The 14994-nt window shown below is 58.1% G+C and overlaps 4 protein-coding genes across 8 annotated transcripts in view; all 4 read left to right on the forward strand.

The window, feature by feature from the left end:
• The window catches only part of MLLT6 (MLLT6, PHD finger containing), a 35214-nt gene extending 33182 nt beyond the window's left edge, over nucleotides 1-2032 (forward strand). For both annotated transcript variants that reach the window (XM_058858099.1, XM_058858100.1), the window contains exons 19-20: nucleotides 553-885; nucleotides 1900-2032. In XM_058858099.1, the coding sequence (XP_058714082.1) occupies nucleotides 553-885; nucleotides 1900-1944 (378 nt within the window). In that variant the 3' untranslated portion in view covers nucleotides 1945-2032. The remainder of the gene's footprint in view (nucleotides 1-552; nucleotides 886-1899) is intronic.
• Nucleotides 2033-6667: 4635 nt separating this feature from the next.
• LOC131589112 (uncharacterized) lies at nucleotides 6668-9604 on the forward strand. The gene is made up of 2 exons (XM_058858264.1): nucleotides 6668-7579; nucleotides 7714-9604. The coding sequence occupies exon 2, from the start codon at nucleotides 8223-8225 to the stop codon at nucleotides 9264-9266; it is 1044 nt and encodes a 347-aa protein (XP_058714247.1). The 5' UTR covers nucleotides 6668-7579; nucleotides 7714-8222; the 3' UTR covers nucleotides 9267-9604.
• A 1454-nt stretch (nucleotides 9605-11058) lies between these two features.
• Nucleotides 11059-12680, forward strand: CISD3 (CDGSH iron sulfur domain 3). The gene is made up of 2 exons (XM_058858127.1): nucleotides 11059-11377; nucleotides 12369-12680. Exons 1-2 carry the CDS (start codon nucleotides 11174-11176, stop codon nucleotides 12597-12599), a joined length of 435 nt encoding a protein of 144 aa, XP_058714110.1. The 5' UTR covers nucleotides 11059-11173; the 3' UTR covers nucleotides 12600-12680.
• Nucleotides 12681-12686: 6 nt separating this feature from the next.
• On the forward strand, nucleotides 12687-14537 carry LOC131589026 (uncharacterized). Of its 4 annotated transcripts, XM_058858125.1 has the most exons (3): nucleotides 13021-13146; nucleotides 13194-13232; nucleotides 13339-14537. In XM_058858125.1, the coding sequence occupies exons 1-3, from the start codon at nucleotides 13056-13058 to the stop codon at nucleotides 14535-14537; spliced, it is 1329 nt and encodes a 442-aa protein (XP_058714108.1). In that variant the 5' UTR covers nucleotides 13021-13055. The 4 variants fall into 4 exon arrangements, with proteins under 4 accessions (XP_058714105.1, XP_058714106.1, XP_058714108.1 ...); XM_058858122.1 differs by lacking the exon at nucleotides 13194-13232 and having other exon boundaries at nucleotides 12687-13146; nucleotides 13256-14537; XM_058858123.1 differs by lacking the exon at nucleotides 13021-13146 and adding an exon at nucleotides 12720-13020 and having other exon boundaries at nucleotides 13194-14537.
• Nucleotides 14538-14994: the final 457 nt, after the last annotated feature.

Consider the following 14994-nt stretch of genomic DNA (forward strand, 5'->3'; position numbering starts at 1 on the left):
TCTGTCCCTCTCTGTCCCCTCTCTGTCCCCTCTCTGTCCCCTCTCTATCCCTGCTCTATCCCCAGTTTCCCTGCTCTGTCCCCGCTGTCCCCATTCTGTCCCTGCTCTGTCCCGGCTTCGTCCCGCTGTCCCTGCTCTGTCCCTGTTCTGTTCCTGCTCTGTCCCTCCGTCCTGCTGTCCCCTCTCTGTCCTGCTGTCCCCTCTCTGTCCCGCTGTCCCCGCTTTGTCCCCGCTCTGTCCCTCTCTGTCCCCTCTCTGTCCCGCTGTCCCTGTTCTATCCCCGCTCTGTCCCCGCTCTGTCCCCGCTCTGTCCCTGCTCTGTCCCCGCTCTGTCCCCGCTCTGTCCCTGCTCTGTCCCCGCTGTCCCTGCTCTGTCCCCGTTCTGTCCCCTCTCTGTCCCCGCTCTGTCCCGCTGTCCCTGTTCTATCCCCGCTCTGTCCCTGCTCTGTCCCTCTCCGTCCCGCTGTCCCCTCCTGCCCATCGCGCTGTCCCTGACGCTGTCCCTGACGCTGTCCCTGACGCTGTCGGTGTCTGTGGCGGCCGTTCCCGCAGGAGCAGCAGGCGCTGGTGTTCCAGATGATGCAGCAGATCCAGCAGAAGCGGGAGCTGCAGCGGCTGCAGATGTCGGGCTCGTCCCAGCTGTCCCTCCTGGCCGCCACCTCGGCCCCGCTGCACTCCAGCCCCGGCGCGCTGCTGACCTCGGCCGCTCCCAGCGGCGGTTCCCTGCTGGCCTCGCTGTCCCCGCAGCAGCTGAACCCCGGCGGGGCCCTGCTGGCCCCCCAGGCCACCCCCCCGCTGGCCCCGGGCCCGGCCATCGCCCCCGTGCTGGCCCAGCCCAACCCCTTCCTCAGCCTGCAGCCCGACGGCGGCACCCCCAAGGGAACGGTGGGTACGGGGCTGGCGCTGCCCGGGAGGGGACAGCGGGGGACAGGGTGGGACAGGGTGGGGACAGCGGGGAGACAGTGAGGGGACAGTGTGGGACAGGCTGGGGACAGGCTGGGACAGTGTGGGACAGGATGGGGACAGCGGGGAGACAGTGTGGGACAGCGTGGGGACAGTGTGGGACAGTGTGGGGACAGTGTGGGACAGGATGGGGACAGGATGGAGACAGTGTGGGACAGGATGGGGACAGGATGGGGACAGTGTGGGGAGAGCCTGGGGCAGAGGGAGCCCCGGGGCTCTGGATTTTGGCCGGCTCTGAGGTGCAGCCCAGCAGAGCCCTCTGCTCTCCCCCCGCGCTTCGGATTCCTGCTCCCCCAGTTCCTGCCTCCCCCAAATCCTGTCCTCCCAAAATTCCTGAGCATTCCTTGATCCCTGCGTTCCCTGATCCCTGCATTCCCTGATCCCTGTGTTCCCTGATCCCTGTAGTCCCTGATCCCTGTACTCCCTGATCCCTGCCTGCCCTGATCCCTGTACTCCCTGATCCCTGTGTTCCCTGATCCCTGTGTTCCCTGATCCCTGCATTCCCTGATCCCTGCGTTCCCTGATCCCTGTACTCCCTGATCCCTGCATTCCCTGATCCCTGTGTTCCCTGATCCCTGCATTCCCTGATCCCTGTGTTCCCTGATCCCTGCATTCCCTGATCCCTGCGCTCCCTGATCCCTGTGTTCCCTGATCCCTGTGCTCCCTGATCCCTGCATTCCCTGATCCCTGCATTCCCTGATCCCTGTGCTCCCTGATCCCTGCATTCCCTGATCCCTGTGTTCCCTGATCCCTGTCCCCTCCCAATTCCTGCCTTCCCCAATTCCTGCATCCTGTAATCCTTGTCTCCTCTGATCCTTGTCCCCCAATCCCCGTTCCCCAATCCCTGTTCCCCGTCCCCGCAGTCCGTGTCCCCTCTGATCCGTGTCCCCTCTGATCCGTGTCCCCTCTGATCCGTGTCCCCGTTTGTCCCCGCAGCCCCTGGGTGACAAGGGCGCTCCCCTGGCGCAGGACAAGGGCTAGGAGCCCCCCCGAGCCCGCGGCCAACTCCTGTCCCGGGGATCGCGGCTTCCCCGCGGCCACCGCGGCGCCGGCGGAGCCCGGAGCTCCCGAGGAGCGTCCCAGGAGGAGCTTCGGGAGCCACAGCGGCCGTGGCTGAGCCCTGGTGCCACCAGGAGCGCAGGTGGGGGTCACCTGTCCCCCCCTCCACGTGCCGGAGGGAATTCCAGCGGATCCTGCCGGCCTCATCCCTGCTGGGAGCGTGGGGAGCCCTCGAGATCCCCCAGATCCTTGGGGAAGGACGTGGTGGCACCTGGAAGTGTCCCAGGATGTGACCCTGGATGTGGCACTGCTGGAGAAGGGACGTGGTGGCACCTGGCAGTGTCCCAAGAGCCAGCACTGGATGTGTCACCGCTTGGCAAGGACGTGGTGGCACCTGGCGGTGCCAAGGATGTGACCTTGGATGTGGCATTGCTGGAGAAGGGACGTGGTGGCACCCGGCTGTTCCCAAGGATGTGACCCTGGATGTGGCACCGCTGGGCAAGGACGTGGTGGCACCTGGCAGTGTCCCAAGAGCCAGCACTGGATGTGGCACTGCCGGAGAAGGACGTGGTGGCACCCGGCTGCTCCCAAAGATGTGACCCTGGATGTGGCACTGCCAGGGAAGGACGTGGTGACACCTGGCAGTGTCCCAGGATATGGCACCACCAGGGAAGGGACATGGTGGCACCTGGCAGTGCCCAAGGATGTGACCCTGGATGTGGCACTTCTGGAGGAGGACGTGGTGGCCCTGGAGGAGGACATGGTGGCTCTGGAGGAGGACATGGTGGCCCTGGAGGACGTGGTGGCCCTGGAGGAGGACGTGGTGGCCCTGCCCAGGTGGGGACATCCAGAAGAATTCCCAAGCTGAGATTTCCCCGCTTTTCCCACTGGGCTTTGCTCCAGCTGGAGGCTGATCCAGCCTGGAAGGACACGATGGATGAGGATGGACCGAGGTGGGCAGGAGGTGGCACCAGCTGCGAGGACGTTGTCACCGGTGTCACCTGCGAGGACGTTGTCACCGGTGCCAGCTGCTGTCCTTCCCTCCTGGAATGCACATTCCTGCTCCGTGCCGCCCCTTCCATCCCGGAATTCCCAAAGGCCGACGTCTCGGCCAGGATTATCCAGGGGCAGAAGGAGCTTTTGGACCTGGGAGTGGATTCAGGACCTGAGTTGGGAGATGGAAATGTTTGTGGGGAGGAGAATCCCAAACCCGCTCCCGGCGTTTTCCCGCCCACCACGAATCATTCCCACAAAACCACGTCCTGGGAAAAGGGATCTCCAAGGAATCTGTGGACAGTGACCACAGTCCTGAGCCTGGGATGCCAGAAATTCCATCGACCTTTTGATCCTGATTCCATCTTCAGCCTGGAATATCCACCGGGAATTGGCTTCATCTGAGCTGGGATGGATGGATGGATGATGGATGGATGGATGGATGATGGATGATGGATGATGGATGGATGATGGATGGATGATGGATGATGGATGGATGGATGGATGATGGATGATGGATGATGGATGGATGATGGATGATGGATGGATGGATGGATGGATGGATGGATGATGGATGGATGATGGATGGATGGATGGATGGATGATGGATGGATGGATGATGGATGGATGGATGGATGATGGATGGATGGATGATGGATGGATGGATGGATGATGGATGGATGGATGGATGATGGATGATGGATGGATGGATGGATGATGGATGGATGATGGATGGATGGATGGATGATGGATGATGGATGGATGATGGATGATGGATGATGGATGGATGGATGGATGGATGGATGGATGGATGGATGGATGATGGATGGATGATGGATGGATGATGGATGATGGATGATGGATGGATGGATGATGGATGATGGATGGATGATGGATGGATGGATGATGGATGGATGGATGGATGGATGGATGGATGGATGGATGATGGATGGATGGATGATGGATGATGGATGGATGATGGATGGATGGATGATGGATGGATGGATGGATGGATGGATGGACGATGGATGGATGGATGGATGGATGGATGATGGATGGATGATGGATGGATGATGGATGGATGATGGATGGATGATGGATGATGGATGGATGGATGGATGATGGATGGATGATGGATGGATGATGGATGGATGGATGGATGGATGGATGGATGGATGATGGATGGATGATGGATGGATGATGGATGGATGATGGATGGATGGATGGATGGATGGATGATGGATGGATGATGGATGGATGATGGATGGATGGATGATGGATGGATGGATGGATGATGGATGGATGGATGATGGATGGATGATGGATGGATGGATGATGGATGGATGGAGGGATGGATGGATGGATGGATGGATGGATGGATGATGGATGGATGATGGATGGATGGATGGATGGATGGATGGATGGATGGATGGATGATGGATGATGGATGGATGGATGGATGGATGGATGGATGGATGATGGATGGATGGATGGATGATGGATGGATGATGGATGGATGGATGGATGGATGGATGATGGATGGATGGATGATGGATGGATGGATGGATGGATGGATGGATGATGGATGGATGGATGGATGGATGGATGGATGGATGATGGATGGATGGATGGATGGATGGATGGATGGATGGATGGATGATGGATGGATGGATGGATGGATGGATGGATGGATGATGGATGGATGGATGATGGATGATGGATGGATGATGGATGGATGATGGATGATGGATGGATGGATGGATGGATGGATGGATGATGGATGATGGATGGATGGATGGATGGATGGATGGATGATGGATGGATGGATGGATGGATGGATGGATGGATGGATGGATGGATGGATGATGGATGGATGATGGATGATGGATGGATGGATGGATGGATGATGGATGATGGATGGATGATGGATGGATGGATGGATGGATGATGGATGGATGGATGATGGATGATGGATGGATGGATGGATGGATGGATGATGGATGGATGATGGATGATGGATGGATGGATGGATGGATGATGGATGATGGATGGATGGATGGATGGATGGATGATGGATGATGGATGGGATGATGGATGTTGGTTGTGATGGATGATGGATGGATGATGGATGATGGATGGATGGATGATGGATGGATGGATGATGGGATGATGGATGGATGGATTGATGGTTGATGGATGATGGATGGATGGTTGGATGATGGATGGATGGATGGATGATGGATGGATGGTATGTTGATGAGTTGGATGGATGATGGTTGGATGGATGGATGATGGATGGATGGATGGTTGATGGTTGTTGGTTGGGTGGTTGTTGTGGGATGATGGTGTTGGTTGGTTGGTGGGTGGTGATGTTGGTTGATGGTTGTTGGATGGTGGTTGGTTGGATGGTTGGATGGATGGATGTTGATGTGATGGATGTTGATGGGTGGATGGTTGGATGTGGATGGATGGATGGATGTTGGTGGTTGGATGGATGGTTGGATGGTGGTTGGTTGGGTGGTGGTGGATGGTGGATGGTTGGTTGTGGTTGGATGGTTGTTGGTGGTGTGGTTGTTGTGGATGGATGTTGGATGGTTGGATGGATGGATGGATGGATGGATGATGGATGGATGGATGGATGATGGATGGATGGATGATGGATGGATGGATGGATGATGGATGGATGGATGGATGATGGATGGATGGATGGATGGATGGATGGATGGATGATGGATGGATGATGGATGGATGATGGATGGATGATGGATGGATGGATGGATGATGGATGGATGATGGATGGATGGATGGATGGATGGATGGATGATGGATGGATGGATGGATGGATGGATGGATGGATGGATGGATGGATGATGGATGGATGGATGATGGATGGATGATGGATGGATGGATGGATGGATGGATGGATGGATGATGGATGGATGATGGATGGATGATGGATGGATGGATGATGGATGATGGATGGATGGATGATGGATGATGGATGGATGATGGATGGATGGATGATGGATGATGGATGGATGATGGATGGATGGATGGATGGATGGATGATGGATGGATGGATGATGGATGATGGATGGATGGATGGATGGATGGATGGATGATGGATGATGGATGGATGATGGATGGATGGATGGATGGATGGATGGATGATGGATGGATGGATGGATGATGGATGGATGGATGGATGGATGGATGATGGATGGATGGATGATGGATGGATGGATGGATGATGGATGGATGGATGGATGGATGGATGATGGATGGATGGATGATGGATGATGGATGGATGGATGGATGATGGATGGATGGATGGATGATGGATGGATGGATGGATGATGGATGGATGGATGGATGGATGGATGATGGATGGATGGATGATGGATGGATGGATGGATGATGGATGATGGATGGATGATGGATGGATGGATGGATGGATGGATGGATGGATGATGGATGGATGGATGGATGATGGATGGATGGATGGATGGATGATGGATGGATGGATGATGGATGGATGGATGGATGATGGATGGATGGATGGATGGATGGATGGATGATGGATGATGGATGGATGGATGGATGGATGGATGGATGGATGGATGATGGATGGATGGATGGATGGATGGATGGATGATGGATGATGGATGGATGGATGGATGGATGGATGGATCCATGGATTGATGGAGGATTGATGGATGGATGGATGGATGGATGGATGGATGGATTCATGGATGGATTCATGGATGGATTCATGGATTCATGGATTGATGGATGGAGGGATTCATGGACAGCTCCATGGATGAAGATCATGAATGGATGGATGGGAGGAAGGCAGGAAGGACAGAGAGAAGGAAGGACAGACAGACAGTCAGGGCAGCTCCAACACCAAACACACCCTGCCCCTCCTTCCCTCATCCCTGGGTAACTCCGGAGCTCCTGGGAATGCTCCAGCTGACGGAAACTCCTTTGGGAGAGCCCCAAATCCCGAATTTTGGGCCCCTCGTTCAGCACATCCCCACTGCCCTTCCTGCTTTGCACTATTCCCGTTCTCAGCAGTGGGGCCGCGCTGATCGTGCTGGCAAAGCTGAATTTCCCTTTTTTTTAATTCTGATTTGATTTGATTTGATCAATTTTTGATTTATTTTTCTCAAGATTCGCACCGCCAGGTTTGTCCAAAAAAAGGAAAAAAAAAAGGAAAAAAGAAAAAAAAAAGGAAAAAAAAAAGAAAAAAAAAAAGAGGAAATAAAAAACCCAAACTCTTTCTGCTCCCAGCCTGGAGCTCTGAACTGGGCAGAGCCGCTGGCTGCTCAGAAATAGAAATATATATAAAATATATAACGGGATTTATCTATGGAGAGGTTTTAACGAGCTGAGGAAGCTGTTGGGGATCCCCATCCCTCGGGATCCCCATCCCCAAACCCCGCTCCGGCACAATTCCCTTCTTGCACTTTGAAATTCCTTTGGATTTTTCTCTTCTTTTCCCCCCGCCCCGAGTTGGGTCGTTCCTCCCTCCCTTGGCACTTTCGGAGGTGTCACCCCAAAATCCCCCTGGAGTGGGGACACCCCTGGAGTGGGGACACCCTGGTGTGGGGACACCCCTGGAGTGGGGACACCCCAATGTGGGGACACCCCTGGAGTGGGGACACCCCAATGTGGGGACACTCCTGGTGTGGGGACCCCCTGGAGTGGGGACACCCCTGGTGTGGGGACACCCCTGATGTGGGGACACCCCTGGAGTGGGGACCCCCCTGGCACGGGGACCCCCCAGGTCCCCCCCGCCCCCCTCCTCGGGCTCGGCAGTGACGGTGAGAGCGAATCCAGTCCCGAATTTGGGATAATTTTGGGATTTTGGGGCTGTCCCCGTTCTGGTGCAGCCGCCGTCCTGCAGATCCTCGGGATTTGGGAATTCCAGCTTTGGGCCAGCAGGGGGATGGGCAGGGGGGGTCTGGCTCTGCTGGCTGGGGGTGGCCAGGAGTTGGGGTTTATTTTTATTTTACTTTATTTTATTTTATTTTATTTTATTTTATTTTATTTTATTTTATTTTATTTCTCACTTTTTGTCGCAAATTCCAAATCCTTGTGTTGCTTTTGGGATCCCAAATCCCTGCAGTGCTCCAGGATCCCAAATCCCTGCAGTGCTCCAGGATCCCAAATCCCTGCAGTGCTCCAGGATCCCAAATCCCTGCAGTGCTTCCCGCAGCCTCCAGCCCCATTTGCAACCCCAAAGACCCCAAAGTTGTGCCCAAATGCCCCAATTCTTCCAAAATCCATCCCCGGGGGATCCGGAGGGTGCGAGGAGCAGGGAGAGGGGGCTGGGAAGGCTGGGAATGCTGCCTGGGATCCATCCCAGGGAATTGATCCCCCAGGACACCCAAAATCCCTCTTGGGATCGCCCCCGGTTTGGGGTCGGGGCTCAAATCCCTGGAGAAGCCCCGGACACACGGAGGGGTCAGGGAGCAGCACTTAGGGGTGAATCCAGAGGCTGGGAATGCTGGAATTGGCTCCTGTGGGAATGGTTGGGAGCCGAGGCTTTGGAAGAGGAAGGAAATCCGGGATCTCTCCAGGAATTCCCAGAGCTGGATCCCTCCGGTTCTCCAAGAATTCCCAGAGCTGGATCCCTCCAGGAATTCCCAGAGCTGGATCCCTCTGGTTCTTTGGGAATTCCCAGAGCTGGATCCCTCCAGGAATTCCCAGAGCTGGATCCCTCTGGTTCTTTGGGAATTCCCAGAGCTGGATCCCTCTGGTTCTTTGGGAATTCCCAGAGCTGGATCCCTCCGGTTCTTTGGGAATTCCCAGAGCTGGATCCCTCCAGGAATTCCCAGAGCTGGATCCCTCTGGCTTTCCAAGAATTCCCAGAGCTGGATCCCTCTGGTTCTTTGGGAATTCCCAGAGCTGGATCCCTCCGGTTCTCCAGGAATTCCCAGAGCTGGATCCCTCTGGTTCTTTGGGAATTCCCAGAGCTGGATCCCTCCAGGAATTCCCAGAGCTGGATCCCTCCGGTTCTTTGGGAATTTCCAGAGCTGGATCCCACCAGGAATTCCGGGATGAGGAGCCCAGAGACAGAAAGCACTTACACCTCTCCCTGTATCCAACCTCCCAAAAGCTCCCAAATCCCGGGAATCTCCACTTCCAGCCGCCCCAAATCTCCCTTTGGCAGAGCTGGGAGGCTCCAGGTGAATCCCTGTGGATTTAAAAAATCCCGGGAGAGCCGGGGGAAGGAAAAGGAAAAGGAAAAGCTAAAGATGATCCGTGTTTCAGTTGCACTGGGGTACTTTTCTTTACCCATTTAGGATCGTTGCATGTGTCCTTTTAATTTTATTTTTAATTAATTTCATCCGTTTTTAGGGTTGGTTTTTTTTTGCTTTTTTGTTTTTAAATATGAAATGAAAGAGAAAAATGTGTCTATTTTTGGCAATTTAAGGTAACGTAGCTAAGATATATTTTTTTCACGCTGCTTGACCGGTCTTTATTATAATAAATGATATTAATATGAATCTCGAGGAGGTTTTTAATAAAGATAAAAATTTAAAGGGGAATGGGAATTCCCTGCCTTTGGAATCCCAAGCCAGGGATGGTCCCAGGATGCAGGAGCGAGGCTCTGGAGGAGGGAATGGGTGGGGAAAGGAGGGGTTTTCCCAAAAAAACCCCAATTATGGCGCCCATTAAATCCCAAAAATTCCTGCTGCGCTTGTGAGCAGCTCCTGAATCTTCTCTTTTCCAAGAGTTTATTCCTTGGAAACCTCAACGGGCTCGTGCTGCCCCTGCTTTGGCCCCTTTCCTGCCCAAAATTTGGTCTGGAGCTGAGTCCAGCTGCTGGAAAAGACGCCGGGATTCCGGGAATTCCCACTGGAGAAGGCGCTCCCAGGCCGGGATTCCGGGAATTCCCGCTGGAGAAGTCGCTCCCAGGCCGGGATTCTGGGAATTCCCACTGGAGAAGTCGCTCCCAGGCCGGGATTCTGGGAATTCCCACAGCGCCTTGGCAGCAGCAGGGCCGAGGCTCCAGGGGGGAAACTGAGGCACAGGAGGGGGAGGTGGGCACCGGGAGCATGTAACAGGATCCGGGAGTGACACCGGGATGGGGCACCGGGACCGGGATGGGGGACCGGGACCGGGATGGGGCACCGGGACCGGGATGGGGCACCGGGACCAGGATCAGGCACCGGGACCGGGATGGGGCACCGGGACCAGGATCAGGCACCGGGACCGGGATGGGGGACCGGGACCGGGTGTTGGGATTGGGCATCGTGACTGGGAGCGGGAACCGGGACCGGCACTGGGAACCGGGACTGGGAACCGGGACTGGCACTGGAACCGGGACCGGCACTGGGAACCGGCACTGGGAACCGGGACTGGGAACCGGCACTGGGAACCGGGACTGGGAACCGGGACCGGCACTGGGAACCGGGACCGGCACTGGAACTGGGATCGGTACTGGGATCCAGAACTGAGATCGAGCAGCGAGACCGGCCCTGGGAGCGGATAACAGGAGGGGGTGACGGCGGCGGCAGCGGCACCGAGCCCCGGGACCGGGAGCGGCACCGAGCCCCGGGACCAGGAGCCAGGAGCGGCACCGAGCCCCGGGACCAGGAGCGGCACCGAGCCCCGGTACCGGGAGCGGCACCGAGCGCCAGGGGCCGGGAGCGGCACCGAGCCCCGGTACCGGGAGCCGGGAGCGGCACCGAGCCCCGGTACCGGGAGCGGCACCGAGCACCAGGGGCCAGGAGCGGCACCGAGCCCCTGTACCAGGGGCCGGGAGCGGCACCGAGCCCCGGGACCAGGAGCCAGGAGCGGCACCGAGCCCCGGTACCGGGAGCCGGGCCCGGTGCGCGGGGGAACCTCCCCGCACGGAGCAGCCGCGCTCCCCCGAGCCGCCCGCCCCGGCTCTTCCGGCGGCGCCGGGAGGAGGAGCCGCGCCGGGAAGGTCACCGGGACCGACCCCGGGAGCGGAACCGGGAGCGGAACCGGGAGAGACACCGGGAGAGACACCGGGACCGACCCCGGGAGCGGAACCGGGAGAGACACCGGGACCGACCCCGGGAACGGAACCGGGAGCGGTACCGGGAACGGAACCGGGAGCGACACCGGGAGCAGAACCGGGAACAGAACCGGGAGCGGAACCGGGAGTGGTACCGGGAGCGGAACCGGGAGCGGAACCGGGAGTGGTACCGGGAGCGTCACCGGGAGCGGTACCGGGACCATGCTGCGGCCCAGAGCGGCCGCGCTCGCAGCGCTGCTGAGAACCCCGGGGGGCGGCCGGGACCCCTCGGGGGGGGCTCCGGTCCCGTCGCTCTGCTCCGCGCCGCCCCCGCAGCCGGTGATCGCCGCCAAGGAACCGTTCCCGGTGGAGCTGAAGGCGGGACAGAAATACAGCTGGTGCTCCTGCGGGCACAGCAAGCGGCAGGTCCGGCCGGGGGGACCGGGAGAACCGGGGGGGTCCGGGAGAACCGGGGGGGTCCGGGAGAACCGGGAGGGTCCCGGAGAACCGGGGGGGTCCGGGAGAACCGGGGAGGTTCGGGAGAACCGGGGGGGTCTGGGAGAACCGGGGGGGGTCCGGGAGAACCGGGGGGATCTGAGAGAACCGGGAGGGGTCTGGGAGAACCGGGGAGGTTCGGGAGAACCGGGGGGATCTGAGAGAACCGGGGGGGTCCGGGAGAACCGGGGAGGTTCGGGAGAACCGGGGGGGTCTGGGAGAACCGGGGGGGTCCGGGAGAACCGGGAGGGTCTGAGAGAACCGGGGGGGTCCCGGAGAACCGGGGGGTTCCGTGAGAACCGGGAGGGTCTGGGAGAACCGCGAGGGTCCGGGAGAACCGGGAGGGTTCGGGAGAACCGCGAGGGTCCGGGAGAACCGGGAGGGTTCGGGAGAACCGGGGAGGTTCGGGAGAACCGCGAGGGTCCGGGAGAACCGGGGGGTCCGGGAGAACTCGGGGGGTTCCGGAATCCCGGCAGCTCCCGGGGGTTCCTGTCTCGGGGACCCCACCGGGGGAGGTCCGGAGGGTCCCGGGGGAGGGTCGTGCGCTGGTTCCGATGGGCTCAGGGCAGCCCCGGCCCCTCAGGAACCCCCCGAGCTTTCGGGGGCGCTTTTGGCGCTCCACCCTCGCGATTCCCACGGGATGCGCTGCCCGGGGACGGCACCGGGGGAACACCCGGGCACCCCCGAGCCGCTCCTGGAGCCGGTGTCCGGTTCTCCGCGGGACGGCACCGGGGGAACACCCGGGCACCCCCGAGCCCCTCCTGGAGCCGGTGTCCGGTTCTCCGCGGGACGGCACCGGGGGAACACCCGGGCACCCCCGAGCCGCTCCTGGAGCCGTGTCCGGTTCTCCGCGGGACGGCACCGGGGGAACACCCGGGCACCCCCCGAGCCGCTCCTGGAGCCGGTGTCCGGTTCTCCGCAGCCCTTTTGTGACGGTGCCCACAAGAAGGAGGCGCCGGGGCTGGTCCCGCTGCGCTTCAGCCCGGCCCGGGACGGCCCCGCGCTGCTCTGCGGCTGCAAACGGAGCCGGAGCCCCCCGTTCTGCGATGGATCCCACAAAGGGGACGCGGTTCGGGGGGCACCGCTGCCCCCCCAGACACAGCCGAGCTCGGGGATCCCCCCTCGGGGGAGGGGAGGCTCCGAACCCCAGTGAAATCCCAATTGTGCTGTGGGGCAGGGATCGGAATCCAGCCCCCGAATCGGGATCTGGGGAGCGGGGGGGGTCCCTGGGGTGGGGTTTGGGGTGGAGGGACCTGAGAGGTTTGGGATGGAAGGACCTGGGGAGTTTGGGATGGGGCAGCTGTGGGATTTGGGATGGAGGGACCTGAGAGGTTTGGGGTGGAGGGACCTGTGGGATTTGGGATGGAGGGACCTGGGGGATTTGGGATGGAGGGACCTGAGAGGTTTGGGGTGGAGGGACCTGTGGGGTTTGGGATGGAGGGACCTGAGGGGTTTGGGGTGGAGGGACCTGTGGGATGCAGGACACAGGAACCCAAAGGATTTGGGGTGGAGGGACCCATGCAGGGGATGCAGGACAGAGGGACCTGGGAGATTCGGGCTGGATGGAAGGGTCTGTGGGGTTTGGGGGGAGTGGTCTGTGGGATTTGGGATGAAGGGACCTGCAGGATGTGGGGTTTGGCAGGAGGCTCTGTGGGATCTGTGGGATTTGGGACGGAGACATCAATGGCATTTCTCAGGAGGCTCTGTGGGATTTGGGCTCTGTGGGGTCTGTGGGATTTCTCAGGAGGATCTGTGGGGTCTGTGGGATTTCTCAGGAGGCTCTGTGGGATCTGTGGGATTTCTCAGGAGGATCTGTGGGATCTGTGGGATTTCTCAGGAGGATCTGTGGGATTTCTCAGGAGGCTCTATGGGATCTGTGGGATTTCTCAGGAGGATCTGTGGGATCTGTGGGATTTCTCCTGCCTGGCTGGAGCAGGGAGGCGCCTGCAGCGTTCGTTCACTCCCAAAGGCAGACCCGAGGTTTGCAGAGGTTGAACCGAGGATGAGACCCAGGGATTGGGATCATTCCCGGGGATTGGGATCATTCCCAGGGATTGGGATTGTTTCCAGGGATTGGGATCGTTCCCAGGGATTGGGATCATTCCCAGGGATTGGGATCATTCCCAGGGATTGGGATCATTCCTGGGGATTGGGATCATTCCCAGAGATTGGGATCGTTCCTGGGGATTGGGATCATTCCCAGGGATTGGGATTGTTCCCAGGGATTGGGATCATTCCCGGGGATTGGGATCATTCCCAGAGATTGGGATCGTTCCTGGGGATTGGGATCATTCCCGGGGATTGGGATCATTCCCAGAGATTGGGATCATTCCCAGGGATTGGGATCATTCCCAGGGATTGGGATTGTTCCTGTCACAATAAACAGGATCCAAACACACAAAGTGGTCTGGGATGTACCAAGAGGAAAACCCAACACCAGAACACCCCCAAACCCAAACCAGAGCCCAACCCCAAACCCAACCCCAAACTGAAACCAGAACCCAAACCTGAACCCAATCCTAACCCCAAACCCAATCCCAAACCCAAACACAAACCAGAGCCCAAACCCAAGCCCAAACCAAATCCCAAAACCAAACCTGATCCCAATCCCAAACCCAATCCCAAACCCGAACCCAACCCCAAACCCAAACCCAAACCCAATCCCAATCCCAAACTCAATCCCAAACCTGAGCCCAAACTGAAACCAGAACCCAAACCTGAACCCAATCCTAACCCCAAACCCAAACCCAACCTCAAACTGAAACCAGAACCCAAACCTGAACCCAATCCCAAACCCAAACCCAATCCCAACCCCAAACACAAACCAGAGCCCAAACCCAAGCCCAAACCAAATCCCGAAACCAAACCTGATCCCAATCCCAAACCTGAGCCCAAACTGAAACCAGAACCCAAACCTGAACCCAAGAACAACCCAAACCAAATCCTGATCCCGATCCCAACCCCACCCCAAGCAGCCCCAGGACCCCCCGGACCCTCCTGGCTGAAGGCCCCAAAATCCCATTTTTATTTTTGCCTTTTATTAAAAACTCACCGGGAGGGGAGGCTGGGGAAGGACGAGACACCAAAATAAAAAACCCCAAAACAACTCTGGGGAACGAGGGAAGCAGGGAGCAGCTCCATCCCAAACATTTGGGGATTTTCCCTAGAGCTGTCAGGAGAAAATATTCCGGGGGATTTGTGCTGCCACCGCCGAGCTGGAGGAAAATACCCCCAAAAAAACCGAATTTATTGTGCAGGAGGGCAGAGTCTGTGCCAGGCTTTGCCCAAAACTGCGGCCAGAACCCGCAGGGAAAGGAAAGAAATCCCCCAAAATTCCGGGATGAGATCCAGGAATACCTGGAGCTGCTGGAGAGTGAAAGTCCCAAATAAAACCCCAAAAAAAAGCACCAAAATTGGAAATAAAATCCAGCAGCAGAGCCTGGAGAGGCCGAGGGTGGGTTTGGGGTTTGGGGTTTGGGGTTTGAGGTTGGGAGTTTGAGGTTTGGGGTTGGGAGTTTGAGGTTTGGGGTTTGGGGTTTGGGGTTGGG

This window comes from Poecile atricapillus, chromosome 27, assembly GCF_030490865.1.
Source record: "Poecile atricapillus isolate bPoeAtr1 chromosome 27, bPoeAtr1.hap1, whole genome shotgun sequence".
Lineage (NCBI taxonomy): Eukaryota > Metazoa > Chordata > Aves > Passeriformes > Paridae > Poecile > Poecile atricapillus.

Coding starts and splice junctions, on each gene's coding strand:
- CISD3 (XM_058858127.1), top strand. CDS start 11,174: ATGCTGCGGCCCAGAGCGGCCGCGCTCGCAGCGCTGCTGAGAACCCCG. Junction 11,378..12,368: donor GCGGGCACAGCAAGCGGCAG/GTCCGGCCGGGG, acceptor GGTTCTCCGCAG/CCCTTTTGTGACGGTGCCCA.
- LOC131589112 (XM_058858264.1), top strand. CDS start 8,223: ATGCCCCAATTCTTCCAAAATCCATCCCCGGGGGATCCGGAGGGTGCG.
- LOC131589026 (XM_058858122.1), top strand. CDS start 12,761: ATGGAGGGACCTGAGAGGTTTGGGGTGGAGGGACCTGTGGGATTTGGG. Junction 13,147..13,255: donor TCAATGGCATTTCTCAGGAG/GCTCTGTGGGAT, acceptor ATTTCTCAGGAG/GATCTGTGGGATCTGTGGGA.